Raw genomic sequence first — 21,969 nt, 5'->3', positions numbered from 1 at the left:
TGAAGACCAAGGAGGTCAAAGAGGCAGGCAGGGACCTGGTGGGTACTGGTAAGGAGCCTGTGTTCTATCCCAAGAGCAGCAGGGAGTGGGGTTTAGGGAGGGCGACATGGGGACGGAAGGTAGGTGACTGAGGGGCAGGTATGGAACTCCATAAAGAGAAACGCTCCTTTAGGAAACTAGAAAGCTAGCCAGGCTCTCATTTCCCATCCCATTTCTTCCTTTAACATCATTCGGGATGGAGGCAGGAGAGGAGAGAAAGGAGACATTTTAAGTCACATAGACTTGGACTCAGATTCTGGCCCTGTCACTCATTAGCTCTGTGGCCTCAGTTTCCCATCTCTGAAATGAGATCCTGTGAGGCAGAGGCCTGGAAAGTGCCCTGAGGACTGTAGCGTGCACTGAGGCTGTACGGAGGGTGCACATGTTAGCGCGGTTTGTGTTTGGATGGAGAGGGCTTTTCTGGGAGTGAAGCTGGCCTTGAACTGTGCCCGGCCAGCGGAAGGGCACCAGGTGGGTGGTGGGGCACAGGGAGGGGAAAGGCTTGGGCATGAGGAGGGCCTCAGAGTTCCTGCTCCTGCCCCTGCCAGGTGTGCTGCGGACAACGTTGGGCATGTGGTCCCTGCTCCTGCTCTGGGGTCTGGCGACTCCTTGCCAGGGGCTGCTTGAGACGGTGGGCACACTCGCTCGGGTTGACAAGGATGAACTTGGCAAAGGTGAGCCCGCAAAGGACAGTTGAGGGGTCCAGCGGCAGTGCACATGACCCCATCCTTGTGCTTGGGCGTCTGCTTTCAGGAACAGAGGGAACAGGTTGCGGTTCTCAACTGCTGAGAGAATCCAGGGACCTAAAGGTTTGCTCGCAGACTCTGAGTGGTTAGCTCACTTTCTTCTGAGAGGGCGCCTGGGTGATCTGGGCTGAGGCCCTGTGGGGCTGCATCAGCCTCAGGGACGCGGACAAGGGGGGTTGAGGCGGTCAAGGGGAGGGTGCTGGCCGTCCCACGTTGCTGGGGCGTGGATGCATTTTGTGTTCCCACTGCCCAGGGTGACAGTCTCATGGGCAGTAGAGCAGTCCTGAATAGAAAATGCTTCAGGGAGGCCCCCCTACCTGCCCCAACCTCCACAAGGTGGCCCCTCTGTCCTGTCCTGCTCACAGTCTGCACACAGTCAGGCTAGGGGTGCCCAGGAGGAGCAGAGGTTGCCTTCTCCATCTTGATCAAGCCCTGGTGGCTGTGTGCTCCCTTCTTTGCTCTGTCCTCCTACCAGGGGGCCCAGGGTCAGGAGCCCTAGTCGTATTATTGGCACCAAATCTGATTTGCTGTGTGACTTTGGGCAAGTCTCTGCCCCTCTCTGGGCCCTGGTTTCCCCGTTTGTAAAAGGAACCTATCTCTCCCCACCCTCTCTGCAGCCATCCAGAACTCGCTGGTCGGGGGGCCCATCCTGCAGAATGTGCTGGGGTCGGTCACATCAGTGAACCAGGGCCTCCTGGGCTCCGGAGGGCTGCTTGGAGGAGGCGGCCTGCTGGGCTACGGAGGGGTGTTTGGTGTTGTGGAGGAGCTGTCCGGGTGAGTCACCGCAGCATGGCTTCCTGACGGCCCACCTACTGTGTGCCCTCCAGTGAGGCTGGTCTTTTCTTTCGTTCAGGGAATAGAGGAGAAATTGTGTTTCTTTAATTTATTGGCAGGCAGTGGGGGTGATACGGGGAGCCCTGAGTAGGGAGTCCCAGGACCTGAGTCAGAAAATAACGAGTCTACGGCACATCAGGCAAGACAGGAAGGGCAGCAAGCCCCTGCGGTTGAGTGTTCCAGCTCTGGGGTCGAATCCAGTTACTCACTGTGTGACCTGGGCAAGTTGCTCAGTCCTCTGGGCTAGTCCAGGCCCCTGCATGGCTCCCTCTCTCCTCTTTTTCAGGCGTCTGCTCTGAACAGCCCTGCCCTGACTAGCCCTTTATTGTCCCCTTCTTTCCTTCAAGTTCTCCGGGGGACCTATCGCTCCCTTGCACCCCATATATTTCACTGCATTTTCCGGTCTCCCCTGCCAGATTTATACCCCAGGAAAAGCGGGACTTTTCCCTGACTTGATTATTGCTATGTCCTCAGTATCAGAAATAGTGCTTCACACATAATTAATGCTAAAAAATACTTTTGAATGAATGAAATCACGTAATAACTAATGTTTATAACTTAAGACCACCTAGCCAGGGTTTTCTGGTGCCTGGCACTGTGCTAATCACTGTAAATGAATTATCCCACGGAATCCAGAGGTAGGACTGTTATCAATCATATTTAACAGGTAAGGAGATTGAGGCCCTGGACAGTGAAAGGACCTGTTCAAGTTCACCCAGCTGGGGAGTGTGGCAGTGGGGGGTGGGGGGGCCTGGGTGTTTAATCACAGCCCACACTGCCTGCCCAAAGCAGCGGGGAACCAGCCCAGGGCTGGTAGTGAATCATGGGAAGGTCAAAGGACAGGCCCCAGGCTGAAGGCGGAAGGCCAGGAGCCAGGTATGGGGAAGAGTCGCTGTGCAGGAGGAAACAGGTCGCTGAGGGAAGAAGAGGGAATGGATATGCACCTCCCCAAACAGCAAATGTCTAGAAAGGGAGCTGGTAAGGGCTGACATGGATGTTGCTTGAGGACTACTGTGTGTCACTGTGGTCGGTATTGTCAATATCCCCATTTTACAGATGAGGAAACTGAGGCACACAGCAACAATGCGATTTGCCCAAGGTCACACAGTCAGTTAGGAGTAGAGCTGGGACTTGAACTGTTGCCTTTTATTGGCTGCACTAGACCAGCTTTGCATGGGGTCATTGCCAGGAAAGTGAATTAATGTGTGTCAAGGAGCTAAATAGAGGTTTCCATACACTAAATGCTCAATAAATATTAACTATTTTTTATTATTAATAGATCTAGTCCTCTTCCCCCTCCCTGCCCCCCCACTCCCAACTGTAGAATCCCCCTTGGGTGTGGACCTGAGGCTTCAAACATGAAACAGACATTGCCCTTGTCTCAAAGAGTCCCCAGTAGGAGGCAGAGCCCAACAATGATGATCTTGTAAGCATCTTGTGATCTTGTGATGGAGGCAGCCCAGGAAGCTCGTGGAAACTGGTGCAGAGGAGGGCGTTTGCCTGAGTCAGAGATGCAGGGAGGGGGGCTTCCTGGAGGAGGGGATGCCCAGCTGAAACCGGCAGAGTCGAGAGGTCAGCTAAGCGAAGGTGGAGGTGGAATGGAAGGAGAGTCAAGAGAAGAGTCAGAGAGAAGGAACAATCTGGGCAAAGACCGAGAGGACAGAGAGAACAATGAACTGTGGGAGTTGTGTTTGGGAATCCACTTGGGTTGCATGCCTGTGATCCAGGGGTATGGGAGTGGAGGGACAATGATCCAGGCCAGAGACTGAGCCAGGACTGAGGCCATGGGAAGGGTGAAGAGAACACTTTAATTCACGGAGCCTCCAATGATGATGATGATGATACTACATTTATTGGGCATATGCTGTACCAGCCTTGGCACCTACATTATCTCATTGTCTTTGCGACATTCCTATGAGATGGGTACGAGTGCTATTGTCCCACGCTACAGATGATGAAGAAACTGAAGCCCAGATGGCTGGGCCCACATTTGGATTTATGGCTTAGGAGTGGGGTGGGAGACACGCGCAAGAGGGCCTGTAGGCCCCTCCTGGTCTGGGATGCCCCAGGCACTGAGAGGCTGGCACGGGGGGCCCTCCCCCCCGCCTTCCATCCCAGGCTGAAGGTCGAGGAGCTCACACTGCCACAGGTATCGCTGAAGCTGCTGCCGGGGTTTGGGGTGCAGCTGAGCCTGCACACCAAGGTGGGCCTGGAAGGCTCCGGGTGAGTGTGCCCCTGGGAACCTCTACCCTATCGCTCCCCACCCCATGCCACTGGGATCCTCTCTCCTGCCCCCCACACCCACTCCAGTGCTCCCATATTTTTCCCACTCTAGTTCTTCTCTAAGAGACTCCTACACTACTGCTCCCTTCTTGGATCCCACCCATTACCCCTCCCCATGGACCTCCATCCACTGACCCCCAGGGGCTGCCCCTTCATGCTCCCTGGAGACCCTACCCCATTGTTCGGAGCTCACTGAAGAGATGGGGGATGTGCAAGATGGGGGACCTACAGGAAGAGGGGGTGAGAGGAGAACAAGGGGACCAGGTCACTTGCAAGGCCACCCACTTCGCTCATCAGGGTCCGAGCCGGGGTGGGCGTGGTTAAGGAGGGCCCTGGTGGGTGGGGGCCTAGAGGCCTGGCCACACCCCCAGCATCCCGTCTCGCAGGACCCTGGGGGGCCTCCTGCAGCTGGCCGCCGAGGTGAACGTGTCGTCGCGTGTGGCCGTGGGCATGAGCTCGCGGGGCACGCCCATCCTCATCCTCAAGCGCTGCAGCACGCTCCTGGGCCACATCTCCCTGCTCTCAGGGTGAGTCCGCCGGCTGAGCCCATGCGCACTGGCGTCTCTGCATCTCTCCGGAGCCTGAGCTCACCCGGCCGCCAGCCTTCCTGCCCCCATCCTTCCCCGCCACCATGAGTCCCTCCGCGGACAGGGACCCCGGCTCAGCCCACCGCTTGAACCACCCACCCCTGGGTGTCCCCCTTCTCTGGCCCTGAGATCCTGCTGTCCCCTCTCCCACATGGAGCAGGGCCTTCTGCGGTCCCCTCCATCCGATCTGCCAGCGTCTCAGTGCCTGCTGTCCTCACCCCAGAGATCCAGCTCTATCCCTGACCTGCTGTGTGACCCTCAGGGCAACCCCCTCCCCAGCCTGGGCCTCAGTGTCCCCACCTGTATAACGAGGACCTGTGTTTGATGATCTGGAAGGCTCTGGCACTTCATATTTGTCTCTTCCCACAGCCGTTCAGGCACAGTGGCCCTCCCGACACTGTGTGGAATAATCACTCCCGGGAGACAGCGGAGGCCCAGAGAGGGCGAGGGGCGTGCCCAAGGTCACACACCAGATTGAGGCAGGGAGGGAGGTGGGCTGGTCTCTGGAATTAGGTCCCAGGCTTTCCCAGGGCTCTGCACCCACCCTCGGGGGCACCTGCCTCCTCCCCAGCCTCACGCTTCGTGTCTCCCCATTAGTGTCTACATGCCAGGCCTAATCGCACACCCTACCCCGTCTTTGTTGGGTGGCCCTGAGCAGCGATGGGTAATCAGACAGCTCTGTCTTAGCTCCCAGGAGTCGGGTGGGCCAGGGTTGCTCCTGTCTCCAGAAGGGCCCTAATAAGGGGATTCCAGAGAGGGTCTTTGGGGTCCTAAAATCCCATTGGCTTCCGGCTGCTCCAGTGGGCTATGGGGGCCTTGGAGGGAAGGGAGCCCAGAGTGGTGCTGGTGTCCAGTGGTTGTGGTTCTGTGGTTGTCACCCCTCCCTCTGTGCCCCTATAATCTTTAAACAGACCTTCTCATCCACAGGTCACCCTCTCCTGCCTTCCTTCCTTCCTTCCTCAAACATTCATTCATTTAACAAATATTTATTGAACCCGCACTCGAAGCCGGGTGCTACTCTAGGTTCAAATGTCACCTTGTGTACAAATGCTGGAGGAGACAAAAGGAACCGATGTTTATTGAGCAGACTGTGTACCTGATGCGTAGACACTCATATTTAATCCTGGCAGTCACAGCTCTGCGAGGCAGGCACTGTGCAAACGGGGAAACGGAAATCCTCCCCTGGGCCTCATGGTGAGGCAGAGCCAAGACCTAAACCCCGTCTCCAAAGTCCCAGCCAGCGCCCTGCCCATGGCCCAGGTTGGCACTGTCCCGTGTGATGGCCACACTCTCGGGCTTCTCGCTCTCCCAGGCTGCTGCCCACACCGCTCCTGGGGCTCGCGGAACAGACACTCTTCAAGGTGCTGCCGGGACTGGTGAGTGTGGGGGCCGCGGGCCAGGCGTGCCCCTGTGCCCGGCGGGGCCCCTCCTCCCCTGGCTTTGCGTAAATCTGGGCGCCAGGCAGGATTAGGCTGTTCGTCCCTTCCACGCCCACCAGGTAATCCATCCTGCCCGCCCACACCTGCTCAAGTGCCGCCTGTGAGTCTCTGTGTGTATGGGGGGTGAGGGGGGCGGGGGAGGAACTGGCACAATCCATCCCCAGACCTCTGAATCCTAAATTTATAGCTTCAGATGACCTGACTCTCCTGCTCCCAAATTCATGTCCCTTTCTTTTTTTTTTTTTTTTTTTTAAAAAAAAAAAAAATATATATATATATATATATATATATATTCTGTTGATTTTTTTACAGAGAGGAAGGGAGAGGGATAGAGAGTTAGAAACATCGATCAGCTGCCTCCTGCACACCTCCCACTGGGGATGTGCCCACATGTACATGACCTTGACCGGAATCAAACCTGGGACCTTTCAGTCCGCAGGCCGATGCTCTATCCACTGAGCCAAACTGGTCAGGGCCTCATGTCCCTTTCTTATCCCCTGCTCTGTCTTTGCCACCTGTATTATTATTGCCTTTAAACTTTGCTTTAAACTCACTTTGAATTAAACTTGGGTTGCTCAGTGATTTTTCAACTGAGCCCTGTGTTTGGCATATATGTTCAGAAAATTACAGACATGTATATCAATACTACATAAGAGAAACACATTATAGCTACACTGCTCCGGGATGCTTGCCCATGGCCGGCCCCAGCCACCCTGGCTTCTAGGGGACACGAGCCACACTTGGGAAAAGGTGGTCTGGCCGAAGGCCCATTTCATTGAGGCCACAGCAGGCAGGGCTGCTGGGCTCACACAGCCAGCACGGGGCAGTCCGGCCCCCTGAAGCCCAGCCCTGGCAGCACCTCTCTTGTGAGTCCTTGTGAAGGGCACCTGTGAGGGAGCCAGGGATGGGCACTGAGGTTGGCAAAACTGCCCTGGACTTGAAGGAGCCAATCGGAAAGTAGCTCAGGGGGAGAAGGGAAGCTCTCAGCAGCAAGGACCCCAACCAGGCCCATCTCCGGTGGATTTCGACAAGGGGGGCTGCACTTAAACCATGACCCCTCACTAGGGTCTCTGGGACACTGGCTGCAACACAGGATATGTGTGACTCAGAGTGGCTTTAAAAACAAGAGCTAATTGCTGGCATTTAGAGAGTGGAGATTTCTCCTAAAGATCCGATTTCTGGCATCTCTTGTGCAATCAGTCACCCTGGCCGCACGGTACCTCCTTCCCGCAGGTCGCACGGCTGGCGCCACGGGGCGGCTCCCCCACCCATCATAGCCCCTTGGATGTCCTCGCAGTTCTGTGACATGCCTGAGTCCAGGGGCCCTGGAGGTTGAGGTCCCAGGGTTTAAATGAAGAGGCAGCCCTCCCGTCCCCTTGAGAACAGCTGTGACCTTGGGCAGGCCACCATCCTTCTCCGGCCACAGATGTGGAATGAAGGGGCTGGGCTGTGTCGCCTGAGGTTCCTGCTCAGGTGGACTCGGATTCTGTGATTCGCAGACTCGGGATTCGGCAAGCTGAACCACCTGCTACCTGTTCGCACAACACAGGGGTTTTCAGAAACACGCTGGCACCATCCATCCCCAGACCTCTGAGTCCTAACTTTATGCAGTGAATGTGGTGTATGTAGAGCCTGGCCGGAGCCTGGCTCTCTGGATGGAGGGGGGTGGAATCTTCTTGGGGGTCCATGGGCTAGGTCTCCCGGGGTCCAGCTGGAAGACAGCAGGGACCTGAGACCTCAGAGGGAACAGCTGCCTTTGCCCCCTCAGGGCAGGGCCTGGTCCACACACCCTAACTGGCCTCTGAAGTATGTCTCCCCTGTTCCCCCAGCATCCTTCGGGGTTTTCTGAGGGGCCCATGTAACTGGCCCTCCACATCACCCACCCCACCCTCCCAACACATCAAGCTCCAGCCCCTCCCTGCCTCCACGTGTCCCCCCACCCTGCTCTACATTCTGCCTTGCCTTGGTCCCTGGGATAGCAGATGTTATGGCAAAACATGCATAGAAAATGCAGCGGTCCCCTGTGCCAGGCTGGGCCCCACTCTTATTTCCCTCTAACACCCGTCTCCTCTGGTCACAGCTGTGCCCCGTGGTGGACAGTGTGCTGAGCGTGGTGAATGAGCTCCTCGGGGCTGTGCTGTGTAAGTTGGGGCCCAACCCTCTCCTTGGCCCCTTCTACCCCCTCCCATTACCCCAAAGGGTGGCGGTACCATGGCAAGAGGAAGGGACAGGATTCTGGGACCTTCCACTTCCTCCTCAGGCGGATGAGGCCGCCACTTTGAGGAGCCCTCCTCGGGGTGTGGGCTGAGGCTGGTCCAGCAGGATGGGGGACTCGTAGCCCCCCCAGCTCTTCCTCTGCTGGGGGCTTCAGGCACCTGTGGTGTCCAGCATGGTCAGAAACATGAGGCAGATACTATTATTATCTGGACAGACAAGATGACAGGCCCAGAGAGCTCAAGTAAGAAACCCAAGGCCCACAGCCACAGCGGCCACCTGTCTCCTTGAGCCTATGGAGTCATGGACCGATGCCTTTTGTGTGCACAGATGGGCTTTGACAAGTGTAAACAGGTGCGGCCAGGGTAAGGACAGGAAAGCTGGGGCAGGTGAGAGAGGCAGGGCCGCAGTGTGGCCAGTGGCACCAGCTCTGGGGAACGGGAGTCCTGGCGTGGTTTCTGTGGCCCTGGGCTGGTGACTTCTGTCCAAGCCTGAGATTTTATCTGTATAATGAGGGTGACGGCGGTGCCCAGGCAAACACTTAGTAGAACGCTAGGTGCTCAGGAAATGGAAGTAGGGCCTGTTATTTTTGGGGGACTTGGCTCATGGGGTCTTCCTCCCTCCTCCTCTCCCCACGCAGGCCTGGTGCCCTTGAGGCCTCTTGGGTCTGTGGAATTCACTCTGGCCACACTGCCTCTCATCTCTAACCAGTACATAGAGCTGGACATCAATGTGAGTCAGAAGGCCTTGCCCACTGCTGGGGGTGGGGGAGGATACTGCTGGGGGTGGGGTAGGAGATGCTGGGTCAAAGCCACGTGGGTGAGCAGCCCCGAGACCCTCCCATGCCGTCTCCTCCCCCTGCAGTCCGTTGTGAAGAGCGTAGCTGGTGATGTCATCGACTTCCCCAAGCCCCCCAAACCCATCAAGGTGCCTCCCAAGGAGGACCACACCTCCCAGGTGATCGTGCCTCTGTACCTCTTCAGCACCATATTTGGGCTCCTGCAGACCAACGGTGCCCTTGACATAGACATCACCCCTGAGCTGGTGAGTGTGGCACCTTCCCCTGCTGAGCCCTGGAAATGCCAATGACCCAGTCACATCATCACTGTTCAGCCTAAACGAGCCCCTTCCTGTGTAATTGGACAGTGAGACACATTTATAACACGCACATGTCCATTCTTGTTGTGGCAAACATCGCTAATGGACAGTGGCCCTCCGATTGGCTAAATCTCAATGGGACTTCTAAGTCTTTCCTTCCAGGGAGTTACTTTCAGTTATTCAGAACTGGCATGTGACATCCTGGCATCAGAGGATCCCTTTCCGAGTCAAGAGCCCGTTTTACACTGAAGTGTGACTGACGAACATTGCTAGTGCTTTCTCAAGAGCAGATTTGAGTCGAAGAGAGGAAAAGTAGGGTAGACTACTCCAAGGTCACGCGGACACTTGTTTTGAGCCTCTGAGACCTCTCTGCTTCCATCTGGCTCCTCGCACGCACCTCGCAGATGTCTGGAAGGCTCACCCCTCGAGGCCGCATCCAGAGGCATTTTCTTGGCCTTAGCCCTCTCCAGAGGCAGTGAGCTCTAAGCCACCTGTCCCCAACCTCCCCTCCCCCCGCCCCTGCTGCCCGTCCGCCTCCAGCCGCAGCTCAGGCCCTAGGGAGCACTTCCTGCATGTAGGGTCCAGAGAGCGCTGGAACAGGCTCCTGAGCTCGGCGGCAGGCGTCTTCTTGCTGGAGGGAGATGGCAGTCCTAGCTAGGCAGACTCTGAGTGTGAAGAGTCTGGGAGTCTGCAGATCCCTGGGCCTGCAGATTGTGAGCTCTGGCAGAAGGGTTTGAAGGTTCTGGAATTAGCCTGCCCCGGTCAAATCCTGGTGCCACCGCTTACCAGCTTATGAGTCTAGAGAGGAGCCTCAAGTTCCCCACTCATAAAATGAGAGTAATCAGAGCGCCCACCTCTTTGAGCTGTTGTAAACGTGAAATGAGCAAAGACATGTGCTTGGCATGTAGCGAGCACTCAGTGATCATTGGCCACTGGAAGGAGCATGAGTGTTTGTAGAGATGTGTATGTGATTGGTGGGGTGGAGGTGGGGCAGGATGTGGACGAAACCGCCTTGTGTGTGCTGAGGGATCCCTGTCCTGTGTCTGCGTTCACCATGTCCTCTCATTTGGTCTTGGGCCCAGGTTCCCAGCAATATCCCAATGACAACCACAGACCTGACAGCTTTGGTTCCCGAGGTGAGTGACCCTTCTGATGACCTTGATCACTGTAGCACTTCCCTGGTGAGCCTGAACGGACTCCAGAATTTTTTTTAACACATTTCTCCAGAGAGCTGTCATTGAATGTTGAATCTAAATTCACACTAAAGTGTGAATGGCTAACATTGTAGCCTTTCTTGATAGCAGAGTGGAAAGGACCAGGTTTTAATTGCCCCAGAAGTCAAGTAGGCATTTGCCCTATGGCTGTTCCTTTTCTATCAAGAAGACAGAAGTTTCTTTTCAGGCAACTGAGTCCCCTCCCTCCTGCTGCCTTTATTCATTCATCTTAGTCTTCGTCTCCTCTGTCCCACGAGAGAAGATTCAGGGCACTGGCCGTGTGTGTGTGTGTGTGTGTGTGTGTGTGTGTGTGTGTGTGTGTGTGTGGTGGGGGGGGGCAGGGAGAAGAGCAAGGAGAAGATTCAGGGAGGACATAAGTACAAGACTACAGGGCCTGGCCTCAGCTTTCCTGTTCATCCAGCTGGGGCTGGACCAGATACTTTCCAGCTGTGAGAATCTGAATTCATCCTGAAGTTGAAATACTACTACAAGGTCCTTACATAGCAGATTCTGACAGAGGTTGGAAAGATGTCCACAAGACCTGGGTTTCTGCCAGAGAGGATGGAGAGGGAAGCTGAGTTTGGGGACACAGAAAAACTCTGTGAATCCTTGAAGTGGGTGGTTCAAATCAGCCTTAGTGGGCAAGGTTAGAGGCCTTAGCTAAAGGGCCTCGGAGTCCCAGGCAAGGGATGAGATTGGGGCTAGACATTCAGAAGCACTTCCTGAGGGCAGGAGTCATAAATGGTGGAGAGGGACTTGGGGGAGGTGCAGGTGGCAGGAGCAGGGACCCATGGATGCAGCAAGCTGGGCCGTGTCCCTCCAGCCCGGGGAACCTGGAGCCTTTGTTCTCCAGTTGCCAGCCTTGCTGTGTCAGAGCCCAGAGCCCCAGCTCCAAGTCTGGGTCCGTGGCTTTAGAATCTGAGGGCACATGAGGGTAGAATCAGTAGTTTCTTGTCTGTCTGATCCTGCAACTCTGGGAGTTGAGTTTGAGGAGTTGGTCCCCAGACTTTGCATTCAAGTGGCTCCAAGCTTCCGTGACTCTAGTTTACAGCGCTTCTATAATTCCATGATGTCGTGATGGTGAGACTCAGAATTTCCTGATTGTGTGATTCAGTCAGTCAGTCAACCAACGTTCACTGAGCACCTTCTACGTACCAGGCCTTGTGCCAGGTGCTGGGAATCCAGAGGTGGCAAAGGTGAAAAGTAGACAAAAGTCCCTGTGCTCCAGGAGCTGCCATTCTGATGGGGCTGACAGACCTTGGACAAATGAATGGAGAGAATGGAATGGTCCAAGCAGATGAGGAGCGAGGGATGGTGCTCCTAAACAGGGTGCTCTCTAAGCCTCCCTGAAGGGGGTGCCGTTGGAGCACGAGGCTGAAGGAGGTGAGGGCGGGGACCGTGCAGGTATCTGGGGAAGACATTTCCAGGCAGGAGAACAGCAAGTGCATAGGCCCTGAGGTGGGTGTGTGCCTGTCAGGTGAGAGGAACAGCTAAGTAGCTGGTGAGTCTGGAGATGAGAGAATGAGGGGACCGGTGGTGGGGGTGAGATGGATGGAGGGCATGAGGGGACCGGTGGTGGGGGTGAGATGGAGAGGAGGGCATGAGGGGACCGGTGGTGGGGGTGAGATGGAGAGGAGGGCATGAGGGGACCGGTGGTGGGGGTGAGATGGAGAGGAGGGCATGAGGGGACCGGTGGTGGGGGTGAGATGGATGGAGGGCATGAGGGGACCGGTGGTGGGGGTGAGATGGATGGAGGGCATGAGGGGACCGGTGGTGGGGGATGAGATGGATGGAGGGCATGAGGGGACCGGTGGGGGGGGTGAGATGGATGGAGGGCATGAGGGGACCGGTGGTGGGGGATGAGATGGATGGAGGGCATGAGGGGACCAGTGCTGGGGGTGAGATGGATGGAGGGCATGAGGGGACCGGTGGTGGGGGATGAGATGGATGGAGGGCATGAGGGGACCGGTGGTGGGGGTGAGATGGATGGAGGGCATGAGGGGACCGGTGGTGGGGGATGAGATGGATGGAGGGCAGAGGAGGGATCATGCAGGGCCGATGGGCCTCAGGGGGATTTTGAGTCTGAGTGAGACAAGAGTCTGATTCCCTTGTTCCATGGGTTGGTGGTGTCTCCCCGGTCCTCCCTGCCCCCCATCCCCCCGACTGCCATTCTCAGGGGGACTGAGACCACGGTTCAGTCCGTAGGCTCAGCACCCAGCATGGTGCCTGGTGCGCGGTAGGTGCTCAGTGGGTGCTTGTTGGCTGTGGGGTCACTGGCTGACTCTATCAGTGGGCATCGAAGCTGCCTCAGGCCCTGCTCCCTGCCTCTCTCCAGGTCCTGGGGAAGGTGCCCCCGGGCCAGCAGCTCCTGCTCAGGCTGCAGGTGAAGGAAGCTCCCGCGGTCACACTCCAGAAAAAGAAGGCCGCAGTCTCCATTGCAGCTATCATCCACGTGCTGCCCCGCCGCCCTGCAGGGACGCCGGCAGCCCTCCTGGAGCTGAATGGGGTGAGTGGCTAAGGGATGGGAGCCCGGCGCTGGGTTCTGAGCGGGCTGACCCTTTCCAGGCCCCTGGGGGGTTGCCTTCCCTTGATTTCAGGGTGGCACAGCCCAGGAAGCCCCTCTCCTTTATTGTCACCATCTGAGCTAAGACCCAAGTGCCCACTTAGACTCCCTCATCGCACATCTGACCGGGCCAAGGCCTGTCCAGTCTGCTCCCTCAGGATTTCAGGAATGATTCCCCATATCCCCATCCTCTCTGTGCTCAGGTATCTCTTGGGTGACCCTCTGACTTCTTCCTGGCCCCCCTACCTCCAGTCTGCTCCTCTCCACCCCAGCTCTACTAGTTTCCCACACACACATCTGGGCAGAGGCAGGTCCCTCCCCTGCTCACTCTCTGCCCTGGCTGCCCATGGCCTAGCACCATTCCACACCCCCTGCCTCATCCTCTGCCTTTTACTCAGGGCTGCCAGTCCCACCTCCCTGCCTTTGTGTGTGCAGGCACCACCACCTGCAGTACCGTCTCTCTCCTTCTCTAGGCTAATGCCTCATCTTCCAACATTCAGCTCCAGTGTCACCTCATTGGACACCCCCCTTTGCTCCCCTGCAGGCTGGGCTGAGGGTCTCCCCAAGCTTCTACAAGCCCAAAGGTTCCCCTTGTACAAAGGGATCACCGTCAGTTATTGGTTTTTAATCCTCACCTGTGGGGGGGGGGGCGGGGGGGCGGGGGAGAGAGAGAGAGAGAGAGAGAGAGAGAGAGGGAGAGAGAGAAACATTAATGTGAGAGAGAAACATCAATTGGTTGCCTCCTGTATATGCCCCAACTGGGGACCAAACCCACAATTTAGGTATGTGCCCTGACTGGGATTGAACCCACAACCTTTTGGTGTATGGGGTGATGCTCCAACCACCTGAGCCACCTGGCCAGATGCCCCTTCAGTTTTAATACTCTAGTTCTCGAACACCAGAACCTTCAAGTTACCTCCTCATAGCCCAGCATGGATCCTAACACACAGTAGGGCCTCAGTGAGGGTTAGTGGAGGAACGGTGGCGATTCACCTGTTGGCCAAAGTAGACCTGTCCTCAAGTTCCTTCTGTCTAATTCAGAGTAACCTCTGCCTGCTTTCCCCCTGCAGGTTATGACTTTAAATGCCCAGCTGGCTCCCTCGGCTACCAAGCTGCACCTCTCCCTGTCCCTGGAACGGTAACATGGGATCCTGGGCCTTGTCTTTAGGACCAAGAATTAGGGACCTACAGGAACCTCCTTCCATTTATCAGGCACCAGATAAGTTGCAGGAGATTTACCAGCATCTTGGTTGCCTCCAGCACCTGCTGGGGCAGGGATGGTGTTAGCCCATTTTACAGATGGCACCTGGGGCTCAGAGAAGCAGGGTCCAGAGCAGGCTTCTTCCACAGCCCCGCCCAGAACCTGGCCCTGGAGATACACCTACTGCCAGGATATGGAGTCCAAACTCCTGAGTTATCAGCCCCAGAGTCTGGCCAAAGAGATAACGGTGCTGGAATATTATAAAACGCTTCGTTATTCAGGTGGACTCGTTATTTCTCTAATCTCTCCACCCCTGTGGGAACTAGGCCTCATGGTGATGGTGATGATGGCAATCCTTCCTCATGGGAATGGCCCTTTACCATTTGGAAAGCCCAGGCTGGCACAGTGGGCTGTCCCTGGAAGCAGGTCTGCAATCGGGGCCTCCATTCTCCAGGCTCAGTGCTCTCACTATGGCCTGTGGCCGGGTGCCTCTCTGTCCCTTCCCTGGATTTGGAACTTTCCCAGGGTCTCTGAGATCTGCCCATCCTGGCCCATAGGCACCCAGTGCTTACTTGACCCCATTTGAGTGTCCCTTGCAGGCCCCTGAGGCTGCATACAGATGCTCCTGAGGCTGCATACAGATGCCCCCGAGGCTGCATACAGATGCCCCTGAGGCTGCATACAGATGCCCCTTGCAAGGCTCCACTGCTACCCCATTTCTAACCTCGCCTGCTGCCTGAGTTCGTCTGCCCTTCCTGGTGGCAGTTCACATCTCAGCCCTTCAGGAGATAGAGCTCTGTGGCCAGGCTCTGGCTGTGGACCTGCGTTTGGCCAGCTGCGATCCACTAGTGGCTTGTGGCCTTTAGTGTGCCTGCTGGATACAAGCACCCTATGTCCAGTGCTCAGTCTATGGAGAGCCGCTCTTTAGAGAGGTCCACCCACTCGCCCAGAGTCAAACAACTGGGAGTCAGACTGAGGCTCCAAGACCACGGAGTCGGAGGTGGTGGTCATGATATCTCAGAAGGAGGTTAGATCCCTTCAGGTCCATTTTACAGGTGGGAAAACTGAGTCTCTGAGTTAAGGCTGGATAGAGACAGAGTTGGGCCTTAACCCTGTTTTCTGATGCTGGAGAGATAGGGTGGGGCAGGCTGTGGGGTGGGGTGGGGTGGGGCAGAGCACTGTCAGCAGGTGTTGGGGTGGAGACTGGGACCCCCAACATCTCTCTTCTCTCCAACAGGCTCAGTGTCAAGCTGGCCTCTTCCTTTGTCCATCCCTTTGATGTAAGTTCCTCGAGGGTGAGCAGCTTGGCAGTGGGGAGCGTCTTCTAGTGGGGCTGGACAGGAGGTGGGATGAGTCATGGGCCAGGTGACTGACCTGGCCTCAGTCTGAGCTCTTCCCCAAGCCAGAGTGGACAAACATCAGGGCGTGTGTGTGTGATCACCTGGGGACAGTGCATCTGAATCTCATGACCTATCAATGTCTTGGAACCTGACAAAGTCATAAATTTCCAGAATCCCACAAAGGTTCAAAATTCTGGAACTTCACACAAGTATTAAGGTTCCTGAACGCAGAAAGTTCTAATATTTCAGAGCCCCAGAGAGCCCTTAGTTTTTTGCTTCTCACAGAGTTCTGTGGTTCTGGAATCTCATGATCGTCTAGGTTCTAGAACATTGTAAGGGTTCTTAAGTTGGTAGGAACCTAAGATCAGACCACACAGAGTCTACTGGAGCTGGGTACCTTCTCCTCTTTCTTTCTCAGGCACAGGCCCTCCTCCAGGCTCCACAGAGCCCTCCTCCAGGCAGGCAGCTCTTCGAAGCTCATGGGGCCCAGGTGAAGCTGTCCTAACTCAGTCCCCTGTGGGGTCACTGGTAGACATTCCACCCCACGGGCCTGTGCCCACAAGGAGCTGTGTCCCCAGGCGTGGGGGAGGCTGGGGCAGCTGGACCTTGGACTTCCCTCCCTGGGAAGGAGTGTGCTGCTCCCTGTGAAGCCACCTCCCGCCCTCCCGAACCTCTGTTGCAGGTGGCCCATTTAGAAGAGTGGCTCAGTGATGTGGTCCGGGCGGCGTACGTGCCGAAGCTCAACGGTATGGGCGGCCTTCGCTGTTGTTTTGGACACGAGGGGTGTCTGAACTTGGGACCGCCAAATCTATTGCCTCTTTCCTTGTTCTGAGAGACACGGAGGTTGGAGAGGGGTGGATGCCCATTTCTAAGATGCAGAAATTGAAGCACCAATTATTTCCATTTACACAACACTGACCAGCATCTGCATCCCACCAGACTCTGGGCCCCAAGAGCTATCTGACCTGGGTCCTCTCCTCAAGTTCACAATCCAGAGGGAAGTGCTCATATAAGCAGGTGCTTAGAATATATGGCCCCGAATGTGCAAGGGGCTGACAGAACCTCAAGGAGGCTCTGCTGAGGGGCCACTGATGATAGTACAGCAAAGGGGCATTTTCATTTGAGTTTAGTAGGACAAGTAGGAGTCTGCCAATAAGAAAAACGGAGTCCCCAGGCAGAGAAATGGCTGGCTTAAGGGAAGTGGTGGGAGAAGGTCAGCAGGTCCTGCCCTGCCCCCCTCCCCTCACATAGCTTTGCTTTCAACCCTTTCCTCTTCACAGTGGACCTGGATGTTGGTATCCCCCTGCCCAAGGTTCTCAATGTTGATTTTGCCCACGCGGTCCTGGAGGTCATCGAGGTGAGTGTCCGGTGCAGGTGTGGTCTAGCTGGGCCTTACGCGTGTTTGTGCAGAGCCTTGCTTGGAACTCATTAGGGGGTGCTCTGCTCATCACCTGGTCTGCCCAGGCACCGTTTTCCCAATTGCTCAGGGAATTCCAAACGACTGAGCTTGGGAATGGCAAACAGATGACACAAGTGCTGCCGCTCCTTCCTTCCCAGCCCATGGCAGGCATTGCCGGTCAATCACAGAGTTCTTTCCTGGTTAATTAGACCCATGTGTGGCCTCTAGGGTGGGATCTCAGATTCACTCACAGGATGGCAGTTCCCTTGGTCCAGGGGTGGCAAACACATGTGCTGTCCCTCCTTGTCCTGTGCCTGTGGCAGGCGTAGCTAATAAATCATGACACTTTTCTTGTTGACTATAGACATAGCCTCACAATCCTTTTTCAACCCAGCACAACTTTGAGTTTTGGAACAGTTCTGGGAGGTAGACAGAGCAGAGAGTTTTGGACCCATTTCTCAGATGAGAACCAAGGCTGAGGGAGGTCAAATTTCTGGTCCAAGTTCAACACAGTAAGTTAATGGATAAATGGCGCTTGAACTTGGGTCTTTTAAGTCATAAAGTCAGTAAGTCAGTGACCTCTCTCACGCTGGATGTCATTTACTAATCATTCATTTATTTGTTCGTTCGTTCACTTAATGAGTGCCTGCTGTGTGCCAGGTACAGTGCTAACCTCAGGCCATGGGCGGGCACAGACATGGATGCAGAGACCGGGGTGGAGGTGGGAGGGCAGGGCAGGTGTGCTGGGCACAGGGACTCAGAGAGCCTAACCAAGAACCGTTGCTCCTTGCAGAATGCTGTTGTGCTGACTGTGGCATCCTGAGCTGAGAGATGGCCACTACCCCTCCCTGTTGACTGCCAAAGTCCTGCCGACCTGCATACTCTGCCTCGGTTTCCCTCCCAGTCTCTAGCCTGTGTCAGTGACTGTATAGATGTCCCTTATCCGCCCAGACCCACCCAGACGCTCTGGCCCTGCAGCTGTGCCCCGGCCTGGGTGGGGACTGCAGGGCTAGCCACAGGATTCTGCTTCAGAGAGAGCTCTGGGGCCACCGTGGCCAGTCCCTGGCTTTCAATAAACTGTCTGTTTCAGCATCTCCTGGCTAGTCTGTTCCCAGGCCCACAAAGGCCACCTTGGCCTCTGCCTCTGGTGCCTTCCTGCGCTCCAGGCAGGGATTCCTGGGAGGTGAGGGGACTTGGGGCCTAGTCATTGTAGCTTTGTGTCTCAAGCTTACCTGGTTGGCCTGTGTCTTGTACCACCTCCCTCCACCTCTGCCCTAAGCTCCCTGTGTCCCCCTCCTTACTCCCTTCCCCCTCCTCGCTCCATTTTCCTAAATATCTCTTCCTTCATTCTGTCTCTCAGTCTGTCTGAGTCTCTGTCTGTCTCTGTCTCTCTGACTTTGGGACATACTCAGTAGTACATCTGAGCTGAATTTTGAAAGATGAATAGGAGTTTTCCAGGGAGAAAAGGAACGAGCATTCCAGGAAGCAAGGAGGCCTGGTCCTGGAGGATCCCTGTGAGCTGCACTTCAGCCGTGGACACCCCCTCAGAGCACAGTTATGCCCAAAGCTCGTGGTGCGGACGGGGAAACAGGTGCCAGGCGGGGGTCTGGCCGGTCCAGTGCCACATGGTGGCGGAGTTGGGATGGGAAACCTGTCTCCTGGTTCTGGGCTCTTCCCCGCTTTCAGGATGGACGTCCTCGTTTCTGGGAAATGGCCTCAAGATGGCACTTATAAGAGGTGCCAACAAAGTTTTTGGAACTGGCTGAGGATTTGGGGGGACACAGAGTTGGAGCCCATCTTGAGGTTTGCCCCTAGTAATGACCTGCGACCATCCTTCCATCCACCCATCCATCCTCCCATCTATCCATTCATCCTCCCTCCCTCCCTTCCTCTCATCCTCCCATCCACCCACTCTGCAAATACTGGCACCTTCTCCTGCCAGGCCAGGCACTAAGTGACGTGTTAGGCTTTATCTCTGACTCCTTTCTCACGTCCATCGTCTCCTGACTGCATCCAGGGCAGAGCTGAGGTTGAATGAGCGGCCTGAGGTAGCTATCTGTGTTCAGATCCCATCCCAGCACTGGCGGTGTGGCCTTGGGCGAGTCATGGAATCTCCCTGACTCTCCTCGTCAGTGACTTGGGGGTGAGAATAATAAGGTTTGAGGGTTAATCAGCCCTCAGGATGGTGACTGGCCCTAAAGAAGCTCTCAGTGCCTGTTAGCTCGTGTTACTGCTGCATTAGTCCACGATCTTCATCTGTTTCCTCCTCTCCACCCACACCCCAGCACACCCTCCCCATTTCTCATGAGGACCGCACCTGCCCCTTCCTGACCTCCCTCCCTCCTCTCCTCCATCCCATCCTCTCCAGCCCGTCATCCTTGATCTCATCAGACCATGTCTCACTGCTGACAACCCTTCGATGGTGCACACTCAATGCCAAAAGGAAATCATCCCAACTCCCAGGTTGGCATTCAAGGCCGCTGTGACCTGGCCTCAGCCAATCCCCCCTGGAGCATGGAGAGAGAGCAGAGTTGTCTCTGAGCCTCAGGCTCCTCATCTGTAAAATGGGAACACTATAGGACTCACTCATAGGTCGTTTGAGGATTAAATGAGACAATCAAAGTACTAAGAAGAGTGCCTGGCACGTGGTGAATGTGCATGATGGGTAGTCAGGCCTTTGAACAGCCCTTCCTGCTTCCTGGGGCATCCCTGTCCCCAGTGTGCCTGGCAAACTCCTATCATCCCTCACTGCACGGGCACACGCCACTGCCAGCCTCGCCGTGCCCCAGGCAGGGCCTGTTATTGTATTTGCCACACGGGACTGTCACTGCCCCGGTCCCATTTTCCCACCTGACCAAGACCTCCTCAAGGTCAGGGATGGTGTCTGCCTCATCCCGGTGAGTCTTGTGGCCGCTCAGAGTGGCGATGAGAGCAGCTAACCTGCTCTGAGTGCTTATTGTATACTGGACACTGTGTTAGATGCTGAGCAGCCCCTTTGGACAGCTCCTAAGTGGAAGGGTCAGGATTCGAACCAGATCCTTCTGACCCTAATTCCAAAGCCTGGGTTTTGCGATGCTACACAAGTAGTACTTGCTGCACGTATCGTATGCTTACTAAGTGCCAGACTCGCTTCTAAGTGCTTCACTGGTAGGTACAGCCTGCCATCGACTCCTTGAATCAGCCCTCCTTTCTAGGAACTGTTTTACCTTCATTCTATAGTTGAGGAAACTGAGGCACAGAGAGGTTAGGTGGTTTGCCCAACAATACACAGGAATGATGAGGTTAGAATGTGGATCCAGGCCTCTGAGTTCAAAGCCCAGGCTGGGAACCCACACTTAGGGTGGGGTGAGGGGGGATGACACAAGATGTGCAGGGAGCCCCGGTGCTGAGCCTGCAGCCCTGAGGCTGACAGCTCATGAGGGAGGCAAGAGCTGCTGGACTGATTCTGTTTCCTGGTCCCTGCGGTCCCTGCAGGAGCCCCCACGTGGCCCCCTGCACGGCTGAGTCACCTTTGGGTGAGTCACCTCCCAGGGCCTGGCCCCTCCAGCTGCAGACAAAGGTGCCTTTGGACGCTAAGCCCAGGTGACCTCCCTGAGGCGCCAGTTACACTAATCCTCCTGGAGCCCAGGGGGTAGGCCTGCCTTCTGGCTCAGGGCTGCGGCCTCATGCGACTGACAGTAGCCACCTTTGTGTGTGCACTGCCCCCTGCAGTTTACAATGTGCATTGGTCCCTTGCGGAAGGGGGTGGAGGAGCCACATGGCCCTCTTTGTATTGTATTTCAGTTTTAAAAGGTAATATATCTGTTGAACGAGCACTTATATCACACTAAGTGGGAGGCAATGGGGAGGTGAAAGGGGCTGCTGTCTACTGAGCCTCCATGAGGCTCCAGGAACCTTCCTATGTAATCCTCAAAACCCTACTGGAAAAGTGCAATGAAGTCCACTTCTCAGATGGCCAGACTGAGGTCCTGGAGGAGAAGTGACCATCAGGTCACAGAGGACAGAAGGGAGGTGGAAGCACAGGTGCATGACTCTTGGGGTCCCTGTCCTTGGAGCCCTCTCAACCCCCACAGATGGTGGGGCATAAGGGGGTCCAGGCCCCGGGCTGAGGCACCTCCTCACACCCCTCATGGCTTTTGAAGACTTGCCGCCACAAGGAGTCAGCGAGGGCCCAGGATGATGAGGATGAATATGCCATCTTCTGAGCACCTACTGTGCGCCAGGCCCTGTTCTCAGCACTTTGCATGATTAAGTCACTCACCCCTCCTCACATCCTTTTGAGGCCAGGTTGTTCCTGACACTGTCTTCAAACCACAGGCCCAGAGGCAGGAGGCTGGGGCAGAAGCAGGGCTGAGTGTGGAAGGCAGACTTGCCTTGAGTGCCAAGGAAGAGGTCTGGGCTGGGTCCCAGCGGCCTTGAAGGGGGCAGTGGCTGCCTCTGAGGGTGGGAGCAGGTATTAACTGGGAAGGGGCAGGAGGGAACGTTCTGAGGTGATGGAGATGCTCTATATTGAGATAGGGCTGTGGGCTACATGGCTGTATAACATTGTCAAAACTCCACAAATAAACATTTAAGATTTGTGAATTTTACTGTATGTAAATTTTACATTTAAAGGAAGGAATCTTATAGCAGACATGTTGAAGTATAAGTCTGCAACTTACGTTGAAATACATAAAAAAGGATGTATGGATATGTGATAAAGGAATTATAACACAGTTTTAATGCTAGAAGTAGCTGGTGGGTATAAGGTGACAAGTATATGGGTGTTCACTGTACAATGATTTCAACTTTGCTGCATGTGCGAGCAAACATTTCATAACGAATTACAGGGAGAACGCCTGCAGCTCAAAAAACCCCCAACTGTTTGTTCTCTTCACACCAGCCTCAAATTTGAAAAGTCGGATCCATATACATCTTCCTGAATTCTCAAACCAGTCCTGTGAGGTGGGTATCACACCCATTTAACAGATGGAAGTAACAAGAGGGACAGAGAAGGGAAGTGGCTGGCTCAA

At 55.5% G+C, this 21,969-nt stretch overlaps 1 protein-coding gene across 1 annotated transcript; it reads left to right on the top strand.

The window, feature by feature from the left end:
• The first annotated feature begins 610 nt into the window (after window positions 1-610).
• On the top strand, window positions 611-17,780 carry BPIFB3 (BPI fold containing family B member 3). Its single transcript, XM_036321135.1, has 15 exons — window positions 611-713; window positions 1,403-1,559; window positions 3,738-3,842; window positions 4,289-4,429; window positions 5,802-5,865; window positions 8,009-8,069; window positions 8,783-8,874; window positions 9,007-9,186; window positions 10,323-10,376; window positions 12,790-12,960; window positions 14,088-14,155; window positions 15,456-15,498; window positions 16,241-16,304; window positions 16,839-16,915; window positions 17,751-17,780. The coding sequence occupies exons 1-15, from the start codon at window positions 611-613 to the stop codon at window positions 17,778-17,780; spliced, it is 1,410 nt and encodes a 469-aa protein (XP_036177028.1).
• The last annotated feature ends 4,189 nt before the right edge of the window (window positions 17,781-21,969 follow it).

This window comes from Myotis myotis, unplaced genomic scaffold, assembly GCF_014108235.1.
Source record: "Myotis myotis isolate mMyoMyo1 unplaced genomic scaffold, mMyoMyo1.p scaffold_m19_p_9, whole genome shotgun sequence".
NCBI lineage: Eukaryota > Metazoa > Chordata > Mammalia > Chiroptera > Vespertilionidae > Myotis > Myotis myotis.
The sequence above is the reverse complement of the archived record's forward strand: the minus strand, read 5'-3'. Positions and strand labels throughout refer to the sequence as shown.

Coding starts and splice junctions, on each gene's coding strand:
- BPIFB3 (XM_036321135.1), top strand. CDS start 611: ATGTGGTCCCTGCTCCTGCTCTGGGGTCTGGCGACTCCTTGCCAGGGG. Junction 4,430..5,801: donor CACATCTCCCTGCTCTCAGG/GTGAGTCCGCCG, acceptor TCGCTCTCCCAG/GCTGCTGCCCACACCGCTCC. Junction 8,070..8,782: donor GCTCCTCGGGGCTGTGCTGT/GTAAGTTGGGGC, acceptor CTCCCCACGCAG/GCCTGGTGCCCTTGAGGCCT.